At 38.5% G+C, this 20252-nt stretch overlaps 2 protein-coding genes across 3 annotated transcripts; both read right to left on the bottom strand.

The window, feature by feature from the left end:
• Positions 1-1897: 1897 nt before the first annotated feature.
• On the bottom strand, positions 1898-6772 carry pxmp2 (peroxisomal membrane protein 2). Its single transcript, XM_053480712.1, has 5 exons — positions 6600-6772; positions 3850-3972; positions 3452-3614; positions 2943-3062; positions 1898-2413 (listed from the first exon to the last, which is right to left on the bottom strand). The coding sequence occupies exons 1-5, from the start codon at positions 6707-6709 to the stop codon at positions 2345-2347; spliced, it is 585 nt and encodes a 194-aa protein (XP_053336687.1). The 5' UTR covers positions 6710-6772; the 3' UTR covers positions 1898-2344.
• A 3446-nt stretch (positions 6773-10218) lies between these two features.
• Positions 10219-19592, bottom strand: LOC128509121 (ubiquitin carboxyl-terminal hydrolase 30-like). 2 transcript variants are annotated; one of them, XM_053480705.1, is made up of 13 exons: positions 19168-19592; positions 16956-17065; positions 16359-16610; positions 16140-16243; positions 15943-16041; positions 15809-15854; positions 15596-15690; positions 13987-14046; positions 13759-13845; positions 13480-13554; positions 13024-13216; positions 12510-12618; positions 10219-11971 (listed from the first exon to the last, which is right to left on the bottom strand). In XM_053480705.1, exons 1-13 carry the CDS (start codon positions 19236-19238, stop codon positions 11764-11766), a joined length of 1509 nt encoding a protein of 502 aa, XP_053336680.1. In that variant the 5' UTR covers positions 19239-19592; the 3' UTR covers positions 10219-11763. The 2 variants fall into 2 exon arrangements, with proteins under 2 accessions (XP_053336680.1, XP_053336678.1); XM_053480703.1 differs by having other exon boundaries at positions 13480-13557; positions 19168-19588.
• Between the last annotated feature and the right edge of the window lie 660 nt (positions 19593-20252).

Below are 20252 nucleotides of genomic sequence, written 5' to 3'. Positions count from 1 at the left end.
GAAAACTATGTCAGATTCTTGAAATCAAGATAACCTTGTACCAGAATGATGGAAAGATATGCATTGATGTTTATTGATGATCTGACTGCTGATAAAATAGCATGATGAATTCTAAATTGTATAGGGCTTTACTCTCTGCAAAACTGATAGCATGCTGGTTCATAATGCAGATGGATAGTGACCCAAAACATAAAAGTTTTGGAAAACCACCCAAGGAAACGAAATGGGTTATTTTATTACAAATCATTTGTATAGCGCTTTTAATCGTGGTCATTGTTGCAAAAAAAAAAAAAAAAAACTTTGCTGAATCAACTAAAAATTATTGAAATGAGTATAAAGTGTGTGAGAAAATATGTGAGTCGAAATGATCAGATTAATATTCAGAGATATATTTTTTACTGGCCAAGTCAGTCCCCTAATTTCAACTCTATAGAGCAGGCTTTTCACTTACTGAAGACAAGACTGACGGCAGAAAGACACACAAACAAGCAACACCTGAAGGCAGCTGCAGTAAAGGTCTGGCAAAGCATCTCAAAAGAGGAGACACCGCATTCGGTCATGTCAATGGGTTCCAGACTTCAGGCAGTCATTGAAAGAATTTCCTTTATCTTAGTATTAAAGGCAATCCTTATGTTTGTAATTACTGTATGTACATTTTCCCATTATTTATGAACGTTTAGCACTTGTGTCATTAATTCAAATCAAAACATTTTTCCAAAGATTAGACGTTCATATATGGTAAAACTCATGTCTACCTTTTACATTGTACACCTCTGTACATTCATCGTGACATCTCAGTAACACATCTTCCATGTGCCACTATAAGCTAAAGTTTTTCTTATGTTTCTGTTTTAGATTATGTTTCGGATTTGTTTTTTTATGCTTGGATTGGTTACTTACATATTCTGATTTAAGATAAGGAAAGATTGTCAACATTTTCTATTAAATAGGAGCTTAAATAATTTCTCTCTGTCTGATACTGGTATCCTTATGTGATAAAATGTACATTCAGTTAGTCTCCCACATACACCGAAGCAACCTTTATTACATTATGTACACCACACTGGGAACTGTTACAGATCCTATCGTGCAAGCTAAGATTTGCAGGATTACAGACCTACCTCATAGATAAAATAGTACAATTCAGTGAGGGTGTGAAGGAAGGCAGGAACTGCACTGACATGCTCGTGCCCTCTAGAGGTTGTAGTGAGAACAACAACAAAAACAATTCAGTCCTGAACAAACTAAAATATACAGTAAATGGTTACCTATGAGTAAACAAGATGTTTTTTTTTTTTTGGTAATATTAAAAGGTAAAATCAGTTTTATGAAAATCAGAAATTGATTATGATGGCTTTCATTTTCCTTTATTGTGCACAGATCCACCATGGTTAGTGTTTATTAGTCTGTTTTTTGTATGACTAACCAACATCAAGAGGTTTTCCTCCTTCTATGCAGTATCCTACTTTTTTATTCCGAGTCACCTCAAGCATAAAGTTTAATCGAATCATTATAAATAACCATGAACATCATCTCCATCTATAATTCTGTAACACAAAAAACATGCAACGACTCATTAAATATAATGAACCAACATATTGTATTGGTGTCCTACATTTTATCCATTTAGTTACCCTAAATGTTGTAAAATATCCAGAAAATACATATAAAATACAAAAAATTTAAGACAAATTATCCAAATGAAATTGAGAATTTAACAATGCCAAAGTATAACCTACTGTAGGATATTAACATTTCTTGTAATTCTGAGCCATAAATGTAAATCAAGAAATTAACACTGCTTAGTTGATTTAATTATTATTAGTTTTTATTATTCATTAATCATAATAATAATAATAATAATAATAATAATAATAACAAACATCTGTACCTTTGTACAAAACGTAGTGCTACAAATGTACAACAGTGGCATTAGTGCATTACAATTATTACCATTATCATATTATTGTCAAAATTCAATATTTCCCTGCAAAAATATTTGCTGAAAAATTACACAAATTCATTCACATGCTTTACCGCAAATACTCACATTTGCACATAATAAAAATGTCTTTGTTTTTTTTTACATATTAAAGTAAATGTTGGTGTTGTGAGTTTGTAAGAGTTACAGCCTCTTATTAACTTGAGCAATTAACCTTGTGATCTTTTCAAGAAGCCATTTTCTATTTCATGACATCTACCACAACAGACGTGAATACATTTTTCCCTGACTTAAAAAAAAATGCCAGACGTACCTGATTTAGTGCAGCATCTTTAAAAGGCACGCATTGGCTTTATTAGTACTGACCTATGTAATCATGTTTTAAGAGTAATATTGCAGTTTTTATTTCCTGACAGATGTGAGGTAGGCATTCCAGAACAAGGCGATCAGGTTGGCAAACAGCACCCGATACTGGAGAGAGAGAAAAAGGGAGAGACAGAAGGACAAGAACTGAATCATGTATTGCCCCTATGTTTTAGGTTGTTTAAAAACATTTGTTAGAAATGCTCTTGGATCTCTGAGGCACTGTGTCAATACTGCTGTAGACCTTAGGAACAACTCAGAATTTACCCAGAATGCACTGTGGTGTTAAATTTCAATTAAAAAGTTTAAATAGGAAGGAACAAGAAACGTTACATCAAATTATCTGTGCATAATAAGAACAGGCAAGTTTTAAGGGGTGTTCAAGTCAAAATAGGCACTAGTGAAATGTTGGGATAAGTGCATTGGTGTAGCAGGGGATTATACAGAGAAATAAAGGGAATTTTTACTCTCGTAACTGTGCTCTGGTATTCTGCGCAATCAAAAGTCCCTCATTGACTTGAACACCTCTAAAAGTTTAAAATGTCTTTTCTCACAGTAAATAAAAGAATCTGTTCATATCATTATATTGAAGATGCTGAATATCTGAGTGGCTACTACTTTTTGGTTTCAGACTCACCTGCACAGGCACGTAGTTAATGTTGATGAACTGAAATGGTGTCCAGACTTTCCAGTTCATCTTGAGAGCAGGCCAGTATCTTGCCTTTAGCTTATCCTGAAGGTCAGAGTGTGTCTTTCCCTAGAGCGAACAGGCAGAATTCAACAGCATAAGGCTATGTAAGGCATGTCTTTAGTCTTGTAAATGCATAAGGGTATAAGGGTTTGATTTATAGCACAATATAATGTATTAGCACTATTTACTGCAAGGAATAAAAAAAGAAAGAATACAATATAGACATAACTGGGTGTGTAACTAAGGTGGTTACTGTGGGTGTGTTACTGTGTAACTAAGCTCTAGTATTCTGTTGTGGAACTTTAAGGAACATTTCCGATAGTATTGAATTTAGTCTAATCAGCCTAAGGTCGGTGTCAGTGTTTCATACTTCAGTACAATGGTATAGTGTCTAGATCAGGACAGAGTGGAATCCTGATTGGTCTCCTTTAACACCTGGGACAAGGTCAGTCTACCTCCAAAGTGTTCATCACAGCAAAGAAGAGGAGGAGGAAAGCAGGGGCGAAGATGAGTCGCTCCAGGAGCAGGCGTTTCAACAAGGAAAACGGTGCCGAGGCTGGAAACAGGAGCTCAAGCAGGTGGTAGAAGTGATGACTAAGTGGACCTGTGATAACAAGCCTGAAAACATGAAATCACAAAAGTACATTATATACTGAGACGGAATCCAATTTTTTACAGCAGCATTCTTGGTAAAAAAAATGTTTTACTTCAATCTACAATCCATTGTAGTACTGAGCATTCTGGTTTAGGATAAATAAAGACCATGGTTAAAGAGTGCTAATTACTGATGCTATAACCTCAACAATTAAACGTAGCAAAAAAAGGATTTATATATTTTTTAATTAGGTCATACCCGTATACAGCGAAGCGGAGAGGACCATAAACGTCCACCTCTTTCCCCGACTGACCATCTTTCCGCTTTTTTTTAGACTCTAACACTTGAGAAAGCAGGTTTCCCAACGCAGACAGAACAGCACTGAAAAAAATAAATAAAACACAACACATGAACCTTTTCCACATTTAATTAAAAAAATTTAAATAAACTTTCATCCTATTAAATAAACCATAAACATTACACTAAACAAGACTTGTATTAAGGGCTTGTACAAAGCTTTAATGTAGACTTGTTGGTTTCTTGGTCAAGAGCTTAGCAACAAACAATCTTACTAGCTAGCGTTAGCTACATGGAATCATGTTAGAGATGAAACCTGCACATTCTAGCTTGAGCGCTAATCCCTTTCACCCACTAGCTAAGGGTTGCATGTACATTTGGTAAAATATAAAGCATTCATTTTTCCTTTTCCACTGCTTAACATTTAACTTAAATACACTATCTACGAGTTAGCTTCATAATGTTTATCACCAAATAAAAACAAGCTAGTTAAAAAGCTAGCAAGAAGAAATAAGGTACTGTATCTAAAAAAATATGCTTTACTGCCTAAAAAAAAAACATTAATTAATTACAATATATTTGTCACGTACACAGACATACACAGTATAATATGCAGTAAAACACTTATTCAACTGCCTCTAACCTTAAAAGAAGGATTTCTCTGCAAGAAAATAATTGGTCTGGCAAGTACAATTAAATTTAATAAAAGGGTAAAATAAAAGTAATAAGAATAAAAAAGTGGATAAAGTCTGTAAATAAAACTTTTCCTTTACTCAGTAGCTAGCTAGTATATATATATATATATATATATATTTTTTTTTTATTTATTTTTTTTATACACTACATGGGTATTTTATTTTGGTCAGAATTATGGGATGATTTGCCCTTCTGGAGAAATACTCTGTTAGTATTAACTCTTTTATCACACTTTGGTTTTTTTAGCAGTCAGTGCAGCAGGATGAAGAAACCAATGTTGTTGTTAGTCTTTCGGCTTCTGCCACTGAGGGGTCGCCTCAGCAGATCATCCGTAGATCACCCAGCGGATCACAGTGGTTAGTAGTGATGGAAAGTTTAAATCATTTTAGTCACTCGGTTCTTTAAATCTCATTCATCAAAATTAACGAATCCTTATTTCATGTCATTTGGTTCTTTTGATCAGAAATAAAATAAAATGTTACATTTTCAATAAACAGACCCCCCAAGATGTCTACATACACAAATGTAGACTTTGGCTATACAGTAGTTCCAGTAATTAAAAAAAAACTTTGGCTATAGTTTCAGTAATTAAAATATTACAATGCAGCTAAGGACATATTATAATAAACAGAATGAGCAGCTCACCTCTCATATCTTCTTGTCTGAGTCGTTCGTTCTTTTTAATTTATTACACTGAGTGTCTATGGGAGTCACGTGACAAAAAACCTAACGATTCGGACCAAAGGACTCAAAAGTAACTACTCATTTCTTTTTCCTGTACATAACCTATGGAGGTTTTGTGATGATTTGCGCATGAGTGCCCGGTAGAAAATTTACGAATCACTCTCTGAGACTACTCGGTCTTCTGAGCCACGTTAAAGACTCGTTAAAAAAAAACTAATCGTTCATGAATGACCCTTAACTATGGTTTGGGCTTTGGGTGGGAACTGAACCTGGGCCTTCCTCATGACAGTGAGAAAACTACCACTGAACTAATAGTCTTGGGGATAATCGAGATATTTTTTGACAAATGTGAGATGAGCTTGTGTGTTCTTTTTGTTCAACTGTGGCATTCACCTTGGAGCTCCCCCATTGAAGCCATTTTTGCCCACATGGCACTGAGGAACACTGTCCTTCACTGAGGCAAGTAAGGTCTGCAGTTCTTTAGATGTTGTTCAGGGTTCTTTTAGTAGCTAGTGGATGAGTCATTGCTGTGTTCTCGGAGTCATTTTGGTTGGCCGGACACTCCTGTTAAAGTTCCCCACTGTGTCAAGTTTTCTATGTGGATAATGGCTCTCAGCATGGTTTACTGGAGTCCCAAAGCCCTAGAAATAGATTTGTAACCCTTTCCAGAGTAATACACGTAGTTTCTCTAGTGTTCTTGAATTTCTTCTTTAATCTTAGTTATTATAGCATGCTCCACTTTCTCTGGTTCTCAGGTTCAATTTAAGTGATTTCTTGATTCAACAGGTCTGGCAGTAATCAGGTCTGGGTGTGGCAAGTAAGTTTTCACTCTGCTTGCCACAAAATGTGGCTAATCACAGTTCATTCATGATTTAGCAAGGAAAGAAATACTTTTTCACATAACCCTAACCCTTTCATTTTGGATTTCCCTGTATTTACTTGGGTTATCTACGTGCGTTATTAATTTGATTATGATTATTTGTTATTTGTTTGATGATCTAAATCCTTTAAATGTGACAAATATGCAAAAAGAAAAAAAGGAAATACTTTTTCACAACACTGAAAAGGAGAGCAAACAAACCTAGAGTGCAAAGATCTTTTTTTCACATGCAAACATGGTAGAAAAGTTAATACATAACATGCTGTGCACATGGACGTTTCAGGGTTTGGATCAGCGACCTGATGTGGCAGTGTGCATGCTTTCATTAACTTTAGACTGTTATTAGATAATAAACCTACGTGGCCGGTTTAGTATTAAAGCTGACAGTGAAAGACGGGGGGTGTTGCTGGATTCTAAACATTACAGTTAGAAAATAATCATGCAAACTGACCTTGTAACAGATTTAGTGATGATCGGATATGTCTTTAACAAGTGTAAATACTGCTGCAGTAATCTGGTGACGAGAGCCTGGTCTCGGATCAGCACACTGTGTGTGGGCATGATGGTGTTTATTGGTTATAACTTACTTAGTGAGAGTGAGTGCTGTTCACACACTGCCCTCACTCTGAGCTACTCAACCCAAAGAGGAGGAGCAGGGTTGCCATGTCTGCGTCCCAAAACTCAGCTTTACAGTTCACTCACACAAAGTAACTTCCAGGTGTACTAGGACAGAGTGGGGTCAGTTCTACTGTAAACTGTTGCTAAAAAGTTAGTTCCAACCAAATAATCTGATTAGACGAGAAGCGATCCATGAGTGCCGATATAGAGCATAACACCTGAGATTCAAGATTTAAGATTCAAAGAACTTTATTAATCCCAGAGGGAAATTGCTTCGTCTTGGTTAAACAGTTGCTCTGATTAATTTACAGGGAAGAAAAAAAATTAAGTAATAATAATAATAAAAAACAATTAATAGAAGTAAAATAGAATAGAATCTAATTTAGCACACAATTAAGTTACATATTGCAATAGAAATGTCGTGTAAATAAAAAGAAATATGGCACAAATGTATTGGTACTCGGATATTGCACTTGGAACTTGAGTTGTGGGAACAGTAGTGTCATAAAATATTATTGAACAGGAACTACTGACAGTCCCTATCCTGTAGTGAAAACGTTACAGATGTTTAACTATATATAATTTAAAGGTGTTTTACTAATTGTTAACCCCTGATTAAGGGCACTGCGTTGTGTGTGGAACAAGGGATTGTGCTTCGTACATAGTGCACTAGCTTTCCATGTGGGATTCAACCCTAAACAGTCAGCTACTGTAGCTGCAACTAAAACTTCTAAAGCGGAATAAGTGGAGATATAAAGAGAACCAGAAGATTTACAAGACTGTCCACAACCTCCATGGTTTATTCCTTTTCATGGTTTATTCCAACCTTTTGGCTACATAGTACCTGCAAACATTTAAAACTACTTTCATCCCTCTTAATTATACTAACTGTCGGTCACCAGCTTTGACATTCACGGTTAGTTAGTTGCGGAAGGGTTGGCACCATGTGTTGGTGGTGTGAAATGACTGGTAGGATAAACAAATAAATCATAATCTGTAGAAAATTAAAGGTTCAAGCTGCACCCTCATGCCTTTGGCTGCATCATGTCCATGCTGATATGCTTGTGTAATATTGCTTAATTTTACTTTATTGTGTAGCACTTTGAAAACAATTGAAGCAGATTGTCAAGCAAAGTCGATTTAAGAACTTGAGAGAGTTTTACAAGGTGAAGTGAGGCTGGAGTCCACTCCTGACCCAGAGACAACATCAGAAGGATCTTACCTGGGATAAGGAGAAAAATAACTTCTCTTAACTTGAAGGAAGAGAAAAGATTCACAGAATCCGAGCTGCTTGTAGTGTCCAGTGTGAAGTTTCCACATTCAGTGATGATTTGGGGTGTCATGTCATCTACTAGTGTTGGTCCACTGTTTACAAGCTTTTCCAGTAGGACTCGGCACCTGCCACAGTGCAAACTACCACCAACTTGTTTTCTGACTATGGTATTACTGTGCTTGTTTGGAGAGCCAACTCACCTGACCTGAACCAAGAATCTGTGGGCTTCATGCCGAACACCATCCTTGATGAAACCCTCTTTTACCTGGACTTGGGCCTGGCACTAGGAGTACATTGACTTGTGCAACCCTCAGTGGCTGGGTTTGGTGCATTTTAATTATGACGAACTTTTCTAGGAAACATTCCTTAAGTGTTTTAATAAAAATATCTTAAATACTTCTACTGACCAGGATGTCAATCATCTGGATATCTGATATGCTTAGCATGGTTCACTGTCAATTATGCTGATACTCAACTCTTAGATACGCAATATTGTATCTAAGAGTTTTGCTCTCTTCACTCACTGTCCATACCGCTTTATCCTGTACAGGAAACTGTCCAATCCCAGGAGACTTAGGACACAAGCCAGTTATTTCTGAAATAGATGAACTTATTAACTGTTGTCTTGTTAACATTTAGGCATTTGCCAGATGCTTTTATGCGCAGCGACTTACATTCGACACAGCGACTTGTTAACGTTATTATTTTTTTAATTACACTTTCTTTCTATTTTACTTTATTTTATCTTAATTGATTTAATGATTTAAAAAAAGACTTACATATTCAAACGTAATTCATACAACTACATCTATACAGCTTTGGGTCTGTGTGCATGTTTTACCCGTGCTTGGTGGGTTTCCTCCGGGTACTCCGGTTTTCTCACACAGTCCAAAGACATGCAGATAACCACCAAACCGAAATACAAACTCTAGTTAAAAAGTTGTAAAAGCTCGTGGATAAAAAAAATGGATCTGGCAACACCAAACAGACGAAATCGCGTGGTGGGCGTGGTTAAGAAGTTGTTCCTGGTTATTAGCTATGATCTGATTGGTCTATTTGTCTGGTCAGGACGGGTACTACTTCCGGTAATAATTAAATACGTCGGAAGTATATTCTGTTTTTGTTCTTTTGGAGAAATAATTACATGACACATTTACCTTTTTAAATGTAAATTTGCATTTACACCTTTTTGTCTTGATTAAGCTCTACAATAAAATCGGTTACTATGGAAACCGTTCCCCGAACACAACAGGTGCGGTGCTGTTTTGTTGGCCGCGGGAGTATCCTGTAGGCTGTGCTTCCTCAAACCCGTCAGTTTTGGCCGCCATGTTGGGAAGGGCAGCTTTCATACCTGAGCCCACTCAATTAATTTACTTAGCTAAAAAATATTAAATAACGGCAATTAGCTGTATTATAATTTAGAAACATCAACGTTTTATCAAAATTATTTCTTACAGTTATGGTTTTAATTGTGTTTTGGGGCAATGAGTCACTTTTGAACAAAAAGCTTAGACTCGCTTGCATGCGCAAAGTTAATATCTATCTCTATATATAAAGATTAATAAAGTAGACTTATTAGAAGATTTAAAAAAAAAAAACTTATTGCTTTTACATGACCTGTAACTGCCTGTATAGATGTAGTAAAAATTAAGAGAAACAGTCCCAGTTTGACTTGAACACCACTTGTATGTGTATGTATGGTTCAAGTCAAACCGGGACTATAAAAAAATAATAAATAAATAGAGCAGTTTATTCATAAGTAGTTATGTTTTGTATAGATTATTATAAAACAATGCATAGCAACATACTTTAGTTTATTTAAAGAATAGACAATTTAATAAAATTTTATCCAATTAAAATAAATACGAAAATAAATGTGAATGAAGCCGTTTAATGTGAAGGAATCGACTGCGGATTCAAATAATCTGACTCACAAAACCAGAGAACTTTAAAGTTGCATACATTTTATTTAACATCACTTACAAATCAACTAAACATTTCAAAAACCTTACAGTCGTACACAGGGTAGGAAGTAAGCATAAAAATACCATCTCAGTGCAAACGATTTAGCATATCATTAGCATTTTTGGAACAATACTCCAGGTGGGCACAGCTGGCACGATTGATTCGTTTCCACCTGAACCGGTTTAAACATTTGGCCTTTGTTTTGTTTTTTTCCTCTTTCTTAAGATCTAAAATGTGTAATAATCAGCGCTTATTCAGCCACCATGGCTTCTTGTCGAATTAAAGGTGCATCTTGGCTGGAAGACACCAACACGGTGGAGACAAACGCAAGTCTCTCAAGAGTTTAGCTACATAATGGGACAAAAAGTGTGACTAAAAAACAAAACAAAACTGAGAAATAGGTAAACAAGGAATTTATTTTTAAATATAAAAATCAAAAATTGAGATCCAGTCTAACATTCACACATGAAAAGATGCAGCAGCAGCTATTAATCACAGGCTCGGTTTCCCCAAATGAACTGGTTCCATCCAACTTTTACAAGCGTTCCTGTTCCTCTGGAAAAACCCACGTCCAAGCAGAATCCATGTAGAAATGTATACTTGTTACCCATTCAACCCATGAGGATCTATTTTTAAATAAGAGTCTAACACAAAATTTTAAGCTTTCTCCTGCCTGAATTTTGTATCAAGGTACGACACTTTCTTTAAAGAAAGACTAGCAGATGCCCACTTACAAAACAAATCTCTTAGGGCGAAATCGTTACAAATACAAGTGGTTGAAACCTGGACCATCTGATCATCCAAAGAACTTATTTTTAAATGCACTAGCTTTAAAAGACACCACAGTGGAAATGCCAGAATCACGCATCCTGCTTTTAAAAGAAGCGCTCGGTATTAATATTTCAGTTCCAGGTCTTGATCATCACTTTTTCTTTGAGGTACTTCATATTAAAATAAAACATTAAAGCAGTCAGGAAAACAAGTTTAATTTAGGCTCTTCAGCTTAAATCCTAAAACGTTCCTGCGTACCACTCACTCCACTTAATCCAACGTGTGCAACGCTCCCCCTCCATCCCCTGCCGTCCCCCAAAAAAGCAAAAAACAAATCATGCACATTCAGGTGAACGTCTTCGGGCAAAAGTGTGATCTTAATGGCACTGTTTCTCATCCCAGATCATCAGGTTTAAAAAAAAAAGGATTTGTGTTTAATGATGCAGAAAAACAACCAATATGAGAGTGGAAATGTTGATGTTGAGCCACGAGGAAGTCTATAGTAATCGCTTCTTACAACCGTGCTGAGCAGAAATGCATCTCAGGACGTTAAGGTTGATACATGGAAGGGCACATCAGGTTTCACCTGTCAGTGAAGAACAGGAATTTGTAAAAACTGAAATCGGACGGCGTAAGATTGCTGTGTGTTACATCTGAGGTAACACACTCTCGTGTGAGTGTCAGCTCGTTTCGCCCTGACAACCGTGTAAACATCTCTGTGATGATGTTTTTTTGCTTTGTTTCTTGATTCTGGTGTTTGATGTGGCGTTAACACGCGTCTGCATGACTGAGCAGAGAGTGTCGTCTAGGAGAAGTTTTTCACCAAAGGAAGAACCGTCTTCATACTCGAAAGCTTGCGTGAAGATTGTCATGTCCCGGAGGTGTCTTCGTCTGGAATCCGTGGCTTTTTGTAAACCTGACTTGATCCAGCATAGACGCTGAGTGTCAATTTAACATTAGCACTAACCCTAGTCTCTGATGTCCCAGGTCACTTGCGTACTCGCTCATAGAACAGCAGGTACGCACTGGACGAGAGCACTTCCTGCAGACTGGCCTTACGCACCGACTCATCTGAAACCCAGAGCCACTGCGGGCTAAAGGACGCCGGGCCGCGGCGGTATGTGACGAAGTGACCTGAGTGCGTGTCGCCGTGGTGCACGAGCACCGCCGTCAGCCGGAACAGGTACTCCGCCGAGCTGGAGGAACATCGCAAAAACAAGGTGACATTAACATTAATTTCCAGGAAGTACGAGCAGGTATTTTTATTTTTAATTTTTAATCTAATTTGTACGTGGCCAAGAAGTGCAAACCAACATAAAACTACAATAACAAATTTAAAAACACAATAACAAAATGAATTCAAAATTAAAACCACAAAACCGAAAATAAAATAACAAAATCAAATACAACATATACATATCCAGAAAACAAAATACCAAATGAGAAAACACAATGACAGGTCACTCAAACAGGAAAAGGTAGGTATAGTTCGCTAATTAAATTCTTACTGCTGATTGGATGAGACATCTGTCACTTAAGACATACAAGAAGTCCTATCAAGTGAGGTCAGAATAATTTTTAAAGCACATTTAACACAACTTAGTTGACCAAAGTGCTGTATAATCCTAAAATACTGAAATGAATCCTTAAATGAAAATACCACCTAAATGTCCGTGTTAAATGTTATATTGTTTTTGTTATTTTTTTGTACTTCTCGGCCACCGTATGTCATACCTAAAGTCATGCACGAGGTCGAGCTGAGGCCCGAGTGCTCCTGGACGGAGGAATGCAGAGGAGATGCTGCCATTCGACAACGGCTTGTTGTTGTTATGATGCTCTGGGTCTAACCATAAAAACCAACACAGATGCTTCAATTAAACAACTGAACACTTCAGTTCCTCTCACACACACATTTTACGTACATTTTATAGTATATATGGTACAGCATACACACACACTGAAAAATATATATAAATATATTTACTCTCAGTTCAATTAAATGTAGCCCCTTATAACATTAGTTTCAACATTTTTTTTTTACCGGACAGCAAGTATCTATTTAGTATAATTACACATAATTATTATTATTTTCAAACAGTAATAATTGACTCGTACAACACGGGATGTAAATGTGCAAATAGTTCAGAGTGCACCACCTGTAGGATCATAAAGAAACTGTAATGTTTTACTGCCTCAAATGCCTCCAAAGTCACACAAGAGGAGTGCTTCTTCGCCCCCCATCTCTTACCGACTCCATTTTGGTCACGCGGTTCCTCCGCTGTGTGTTTTTTGCTCCTGCTGGTTTTCTGTGTGGTGCTGCGGTGTTTATAACGGTCCATGCTGAGGTATTCTGAGAACTGAACGTGCTCATGTCTCTTAATAGGAGCGCCCTCGGGAGACCAGGTGAGTCTCTGAAGGTGAATACACAAACACTGGGGTAGCTGCACACACACACACACACACACGCACACATAGAAAAAGGGGGAAAAAAAACACAAATCAAGCATGTTGTTAACACACATCAACACGTGTTTGTAGTGAAGCTGTTCATGGTCTACTGCTAACACTGTGTCCTGAACTGTACTGTATCGTCTCCTGCTTTGCTCATGCTATGTCGTGTAAGGGGAAAAAAAATTGATCTGCTTCATCTGTCCTTATTTTCAATCCCTTGTGTTATGAAAGTCACCAGTAGAGCCACACCCACCTTCCCGAGTTTAAGCTGCTTCACGAATGTCGTCCTCTGGCTCTCCGGGACGTGACTGTCCTCAGTCTTGGCCTGCTTCTGATTACACACATTCGGTCATGTTACAGAGAAATGCAAAAGTCCTTAGAGTGTTTTACAAAAAGCTCAACAAATGTCTCCTAAAGCCGCCTTACAACTGTTAATACAGCAACAACATTAATATACTCGCAGCTTTTATCGACTGTCCTACACTTTGAGTAGCTCCGCTAGGACACACAATACATCAGGACTGTCCCCTACCTTGGTGCAGTTCTCACACTCCACCTCTTTAATCGTTTCTGAGGAGATGAAGTGCTGAAGACACTGATCCAGAGTGACCGGCCGACCCTAAAGAACAAATTCATCTTAGTAAAAAAAAAAAGCTGAACACACATTTAATCTACTCAATCTGCTTCCATCAGCCTCTAATCAGACACTGATGTCTACAAGCTTACGTAAGAACCCGATGTGGTCCAAAGGTTTGCTTACCCACTGCACAGCAGGAATGGACAGCGAGAGGCTTTCGAATGAATCGTAACGCACTGGACTCTGCACACATGGATGAAGGAAGGATTAGTGAGCACTTATGAAACAAAACATTTACACGATTCTTGTCTTGATGTCTTAGTGATCTGTATTTTACGCCATGGCTGCTCCAAAGGAGGACTCGCTTTTATTAGTGTGTATGTTTGTGCACATACTGGAACCCGACTGGCTCTTACTGGCATCATATACAGGTTCAGCACTAACTTAAGATTCTCAGTGAGAATCGTGTGTGTGTGAAACATCTGCAGCAAAAAGCTTTGTAATACAAACATGCAAATACAAACCATTTATACAGGTTGTACTGTATTGTACGTACAGTGAAACCTTGGATTAAGAGCATAAGTCGTTCCGGATAAGTGTTTCCCTTTATGCGCGCAGGTACTGTGTGTGTGTGGTATGCGTGTGAAACTAAAGTAAGAGGAAAGGAGAAATCACAACCCCCCCAGCCCCCCCCATATCGTCTTAAACAGTAACCTGTTCCCGTCTCTCAGTTAAGTTTCTCACACACACACACACAAACACACACTACATTGTTTTATCTGAAAAATTAACATGGAACATCGCTAATGACACTCGATTGAGTGTCACACTAACAGAATCACTGCTGTAAAGTAAAAATAAAACAAATTACCCTGCACTTTACCTTTAAAAAGAATCGCGACAAAGCAGTATATTTGTGTAAAGGCGAGAGAAGGATGGGTGTGTGTGTGTGAAGGGGCACGGTGTCCAATAACGTGCGCGTACACACATGACAACAGGCTGATACAGAGTGAGAAAATGGATCTTTAACCTCTAATGAGACACACACACACACACACACACGTGGTCACAGTGTTATAGTAAACAGTACACGCGTGCACGGGTGTTGATTATCCCAGGGAGAGACGAGCACTAAGACCCAGCAGAGAGACGATTACCCACAATTCCGCAGCGCGAGAGAGAGAGAAAAACCGTTGGCTCAGTTGTGATCACGTGAACAAAACAAGGTGCGCATGTGTGATACATGATACACGGTCCCAAGGGTTTCCAAGTCAAAGTTTATTAAAAATCTTTTCTCGTCTTGCGGAACACTTGCAAACCACGTTACTCGCAATCCAAGGTTTCACTGTATATTGTCTTGTACAATACTGTATTATTCCACGCTGTATGGTACTCCACTGTACTACACTTAATAAACTTTTCCATAATCTACTGCACTGCACATTTCCATTTAACTCTACTATACTGTATTGTACTTTACAAGACTTTCCAAAACATGTCCCTCTCACCTCCCCATGTCCAACATTTTTTTTATTTTTTTAGTTTAAATGATTCCCTTGTGCTTTTCCTCACGTAATATGACCGGCGCTAACTGTCCGTCATTTGCAAGGATTTTTTAACCAATCGTTGGCCTGGCCTTCAATTGTGTCTTTGTTAACCCTTTGTTTGTGTTTGACTGGTACTGTATATATCAGGGGTTTTTTTGGCGCAGTGAAATGGTCTGACATGCCTAGTCGTTTTTAACTAGTATTTTTTAGACAGATAAACTATATAGTGTGCTGATTGTGAAAACCTGGCGCTCGCAGCGTTTGCAGGCCATGTAGCTGGTCAGGCGTCCATGGAACGGGTGCTGTGTCCTCCAAAGGCTGGGAACGGGGTGCAGAGGACCTGTATGGGGACAAAAAATAAAGAAATATGAAAATGGAAAAGGTTAAGCACTAACAGTAAATAGAGCAATTAAGGCTGAATATTAATCTTAAATCAAATCAAATTAAACGCATTTCACCTCGACTCCAACAGCTGGCAGGGTTTTCACTCGTCTCTGCTGATTTCTGGAATACGAAGAGTACACCACGTAAGCGTTCAAACTCCTTTAAACAACACACATACAGCTTCGTGCACAAGTGAACTGTCCTGCACCTCCAGCGTCTCCATGTCAAACAGGTGAGTGACTCTGGGCTGTCGCTCGCGCTCCTCCTCCAGAGTCGACGTGAGGACGTGGAAAAGCTCGTGAGCATCCTGACGACGGAAGAAACCGTTCAGACCGAGAAGGGGTAGAGTGCGTGTGTTGTAAAGTTGGGTTGCCAGGTCGTGTGAAGTTACGCTACACATCTTACCTGTTCCTCGAATGAGCTGATGTGCCACCTGTACAGACGAAGAGCTTCTAAGAGACACCCTGCATCCAAAACATCGTCTTCTCCAGGGTCAGGACTGGACAGAGCTGAAGGATAAAATTTGGGGAAGAAAATACAATTGTATAATGAGGAGAAAATTTAGGGACAGGAGAAAAAAGAAAGTAGAAGAGTCATCCATAAAGAGAGGCAACTGGAGTTCACCTGAAAGCAGCTGTAGTAGTGTTTTGGAAACTCTGTTGTCTGTCTGCGTTTCTGTCCGAGTTTCTGTCTGAGCTTCTGTCTGCGTTTCTGTCTGCTCTTCCGTCTCGCCACACTCCATGCCAGAGAGACAGGAGCTGCTGTTTGTGGTGAAGTCCTGGAGCCAGCTGATGAGCGAAGGACACGTAGCCAGACCCTGCAGCAGTGCGTTCAGAAAGCATGTGTTTCCCAAGTTCATCAACCCCGGCACCATGCCTACACACACACACAATGATTTGGGTTTGTATTACCATTTGCCACTTTCTTTGTTCATCATATAAACAAAAAAAGTGTTGTAACACTAAAGTGAGGCAAATAAACGATTCACTTTGCATAACTATTCACCCATGTTGGTATCACGTGGCCCCAGAACACTAAGACCCACTGGATCACACATATTTATCACTGTACTGTAAACCATTCTGTGTGTCTTCTTAAAAATTTAGGTTCTCCTGGAGAGTAAACGAGGAGAGGTCACATGCTGCACGGGACCGAAAGTACCAGCCTCCCTTGGGGTATCTAAAATATACCGGAGCACCAGAAGTGCACATTTTACAGTACCTCGCCTCCTTTTCTTCCTGTCTGCGCTTGGACCCCAGAGGACGTACACCCCGACCGCCATGGCAGCGGCGATGCCTCCGATCACACCCCAGTTCTTCATCATCCTGTTTCTGAAAGACAAATAAAATTACTATTGCAGCAGTCATAAATGGTTTTGTATCCCCTGTATTTGTGCGCTACATTGGTAACTATGGCAACCCACTCTCAGTGAATATGGTGAAAAAAATGGGACATATTATTTATATATACATAAACAGCATATACACTAGCAGTCAAAAGTCTGGACACACCTTCTCCTTGAGTTTTTTTTTCCCTCAACATAGTACAATAAAACTAACAGCCAGCGCCCAAACCCCAGTCACTGGATGCAGTGCCGGTCCCAAGCCCGGGTAAAATGGGAGGGTTATGTCAGGAAGGGTATCCAGGACTATCAAAAACTATCAAATAGTATGATGAAACTGGCTCTGTCCTAGGACATGAAGAACAAGAGCAACCTCTAATGCAGAAGATATGTTTATTAGAAACCCGCTGATTTACAACACCACAGGCTAGAGTTTACGTAAATGCTTCTCTGAGTTGAAGCGGCAGGCATATTTCAGCATCCACTGTTCAAAGAAGACTGCGTGAGTCAGACCTTCATGGTCGACCTGCAGCAAAGAAAACCCTACTTCAGAAGAACAACAAGCAGAAAAGACTTGATTGGGCCATGAAGCACATGGAATAAACGTTAAATTAGTACTTTGGCCTGATGAGTCCAAATGTCCAAAGTTATTGGTTCTAACCGCAGTGTTGGTGTTAGACGTACAGTAGAGAGGGTAAACAGGTGGTTCTTTTATGTGTAAAGCATGGAGGAGTAGGAGGAGGAAGTGGTGTTGGGGTGCTTTGCTGGTGACACTAAACCCTTTTCCACCAAGGCAGTTCCTGAGTTATTTCAGAGCCAGCGCCCAATTTCGTACCAGTTCTTTGTTTTCAGACAGCCAAAGTGCTGGCAGTCAGGCAGAAAAACCGGTTCTATGGTGGCACCAACACTTTGCTGGACTAGAACCAAGAACCGTCTGGAGCTGAGGCGGGATTATCACAACTAAGAAAAGTTGTTAAAAAAAAAAAAGTTTGTGAAAGCCATCTTTAAAAATTAAACTTAATATACAACAGGCAGCTCAAATGCACTCTATTAATGATAAAGCCAGGAGAACCGTTTGCGATGCCATTTTAAAGTTATGTCATCTTTATGTCACTGTATACATGCGTGTACATTCAAAAGACGTACAGTGACATAATACTGTGACTCTCTAGCCCATGGAAAAACAAGTCCATTAGTTAAAAAGTTCTTTATTGAATAGGATTTTAACCGGCACTAGCACCAGACATAAACTAGCACCTTGTTCACTTTGGTGGTAAATAAGTAACTGTTGGTACTTTATAGTAAACAGCCAAAAGACACTCTTTCTAACTCATTAAAAAATATATATATATATATATAATATAAATATAATATATATATTCTACATTCCAGAATAATACAGTAATGTCAGCATGGCTACCACAGCATTTTGCTTATTTGACTTTATTAGAACAATTTATTTTTGCAATTAGTCTGACCCAACAGGACAATGACCCCAAACACACCTCTGGAGTGTGTAAGATCTATTTGTCAAACAGGGAGAGTGACTGAGTGCTGCATCAGATGACCTGGTCATCACAATCTCCTGATCTAAATCAAACTGAGATGAGCTGAAGGAAAATCAGGCAACTAAAACTCAACACCTCTGGGAACAGTCAGGTGACCTCATGAGGGAGAGTCTGAGAGAATGACAAGAGTGTGCAGAGCTGTGACCAAAGAAAAGGGACTCACTGTGTGTGTGTATACATCACCTTAAGTAGTGAGTAATATAAGACAGTGTACTGTTTTTATTAACAAAAACGTCTTAAAAATACCCAAGTGTCAGTTTACCCACGAAAAAATGGGTTTATTTGTATTTAACACGGAGAAACATTCAGCTGAATGCAGATAATCGGCTGAAAACCCAAACAAACGCGACATTAAGTCCTTTTGTTGTGAGCGAGTCAGCCGTGTTAGCCAAAGCGGCTAATCAGCGCTCGCGCACAGAAATGACATGCGTAGTTTGCACGAGCCCTTCCGCGTTTGATCTCTGCAGCAGGACACATTTAACCCGCAGAAAAAAATATTAAAACCGCGTTGCATGTCACAGACCTGGCAGAGGACCGTATGCGGAGAAACTCGCGAAGCAGCTCGTCTGTGGCCTCAGGTCCGCACCAAGACATCGTCCAGCACACGGAACCCAAAAGCGTCCGGCGTTTGTTCCCGTTCGAGAGCCAATACAGGGATGACCCTGACCCACATACGGTGTCGGTTCAATCACAAATTGATAGTGTTTGACGTAAAGTGCGCTACAGAGGGCGTGGATACTGTCAGTACACAGTCTATATAGTGCCCGTAGATAGGGGACGTGGTGTTATTTGGGACGCACTTACATGAGGAAAAAAAATCGCTTCGGGGAAAATTCTTAGTTTGGTTCTTAAACCTAAAATACACTTAAATAATGCGGATAAATAAAATATTAGCTAATTAATTAAAATTAAATTAACAAATAATTAATTTGTTTTTCTATAACTATAACGTGAGTTTTGTTCTTCAACTTTTACAAAGCGAGATAAATAAAGTCTGTTAGTACAAAAGTACGTTTGTAAGTATGTTTAAAAAAATAAATTCAACATGTTCTTTATAGTTCACATAGATTTTACTTAAGTAGAAGTGCTGCCTTCGGTTTATTTACGGTGATTCATGATTTATTTTGTGTAACAACAACCTCTTCAAAAAATAATCATCTGTTTATTTTAAGTTAAATTAACAGTGCGGTATATGGCTGTAAATGAGTCTTGGTTTAATTTGTTTTCAGTCCACATGTCTGAAAATATTTATTATATGGAGATATTTGTTTTGCGCAGTGCTTATTCTGCCCTCTAGCGGCGCACCACTGAAATAGCACGCATTGAACAGTATCCTAGCAGCTTCCGAAGCGCTTATTCTTCCCTCTAGCGGTGCTAGTCTGAAATTGCACGTATTGTACAATATACTAGCAGCTCTCAGTTCAGTTCATTTCAAAAGGCCTTTATTGGCGAGAATGTTAACAAAAAAATTACATGGTTGTAAAAGCAATTAGAAAAGTTTAATTATAAATACTTTATATAGTATATTTATAAATAACATTATAAACATTGCTATATAACATTGCTTTTTATAAACATGTATAAACATTAAATACGAAAGAATGACAT

Source organism: Clarias gariepinus, chromosome 21 (genome assembly GCF_024256425.1).
Source record: "Clarias gariepinus isolate MV-2021 ecotype Netherlands chromosome 21, CGAR_prim_01v2, whole genome shotgun sequence".
NCBI lineage: Eukaryota > Metazoa > Chordata > Actinopteri > Siluriformes > Clariidae > Clarias > Clarias gariepinus.
The sequence above is the reverse complement of the archived record's forward strand: the minus strand, read 5'-3'. Positions and strand labels throughout refer to the sequence as shown.

Bases quoted from the DNA above. Each gene is read 5' to 3' on its own strand.
- pxmp2 (XM_053480712.1), bottom strand. From the start codon at position 6,709: ATGCCCACACACAGTGTGCTGATCCGAGACCAGGCTCTCGTCACCAGA. The intron at 3,973-6,599 runs GTCAGTTTGCAT...TATTTTTTTCAG, and splicing joins ATCACTAAATCTGTTACAAG to TGCTGTTCTGTCTGCGTTGG. The intron at 3,615-3,849 runs GTATGACCTAAT...TCATGTTTTCAG, and splicing joins CTCCGCTTCGCTGTATACGG to GCTTGTTATCACAGGTCCAC.
- LOC128509121 (XM_053480703.1), bottom strand. From the start codon at position 19,238: ATGTCTTGGTGCGGACCTGAGGCCACAGACGAGCTGCTTCGCGAGTTT. The intron at 16,611-16,955 runs GTACTGTAAAAT...GTGTGTGTGTAG, and splicing joins CAGGAAGAAAAGGAGGCGAG to GCATGGTGCCGGGGTTGATG. The intron at 13,846-13,986 runs GTAAGCAAACCT...TTTGTTCTTTAG, and splicing joins CCATTCCTGCTGTGCAGTGG to GGTCGGCCGGTCACTCTGGA.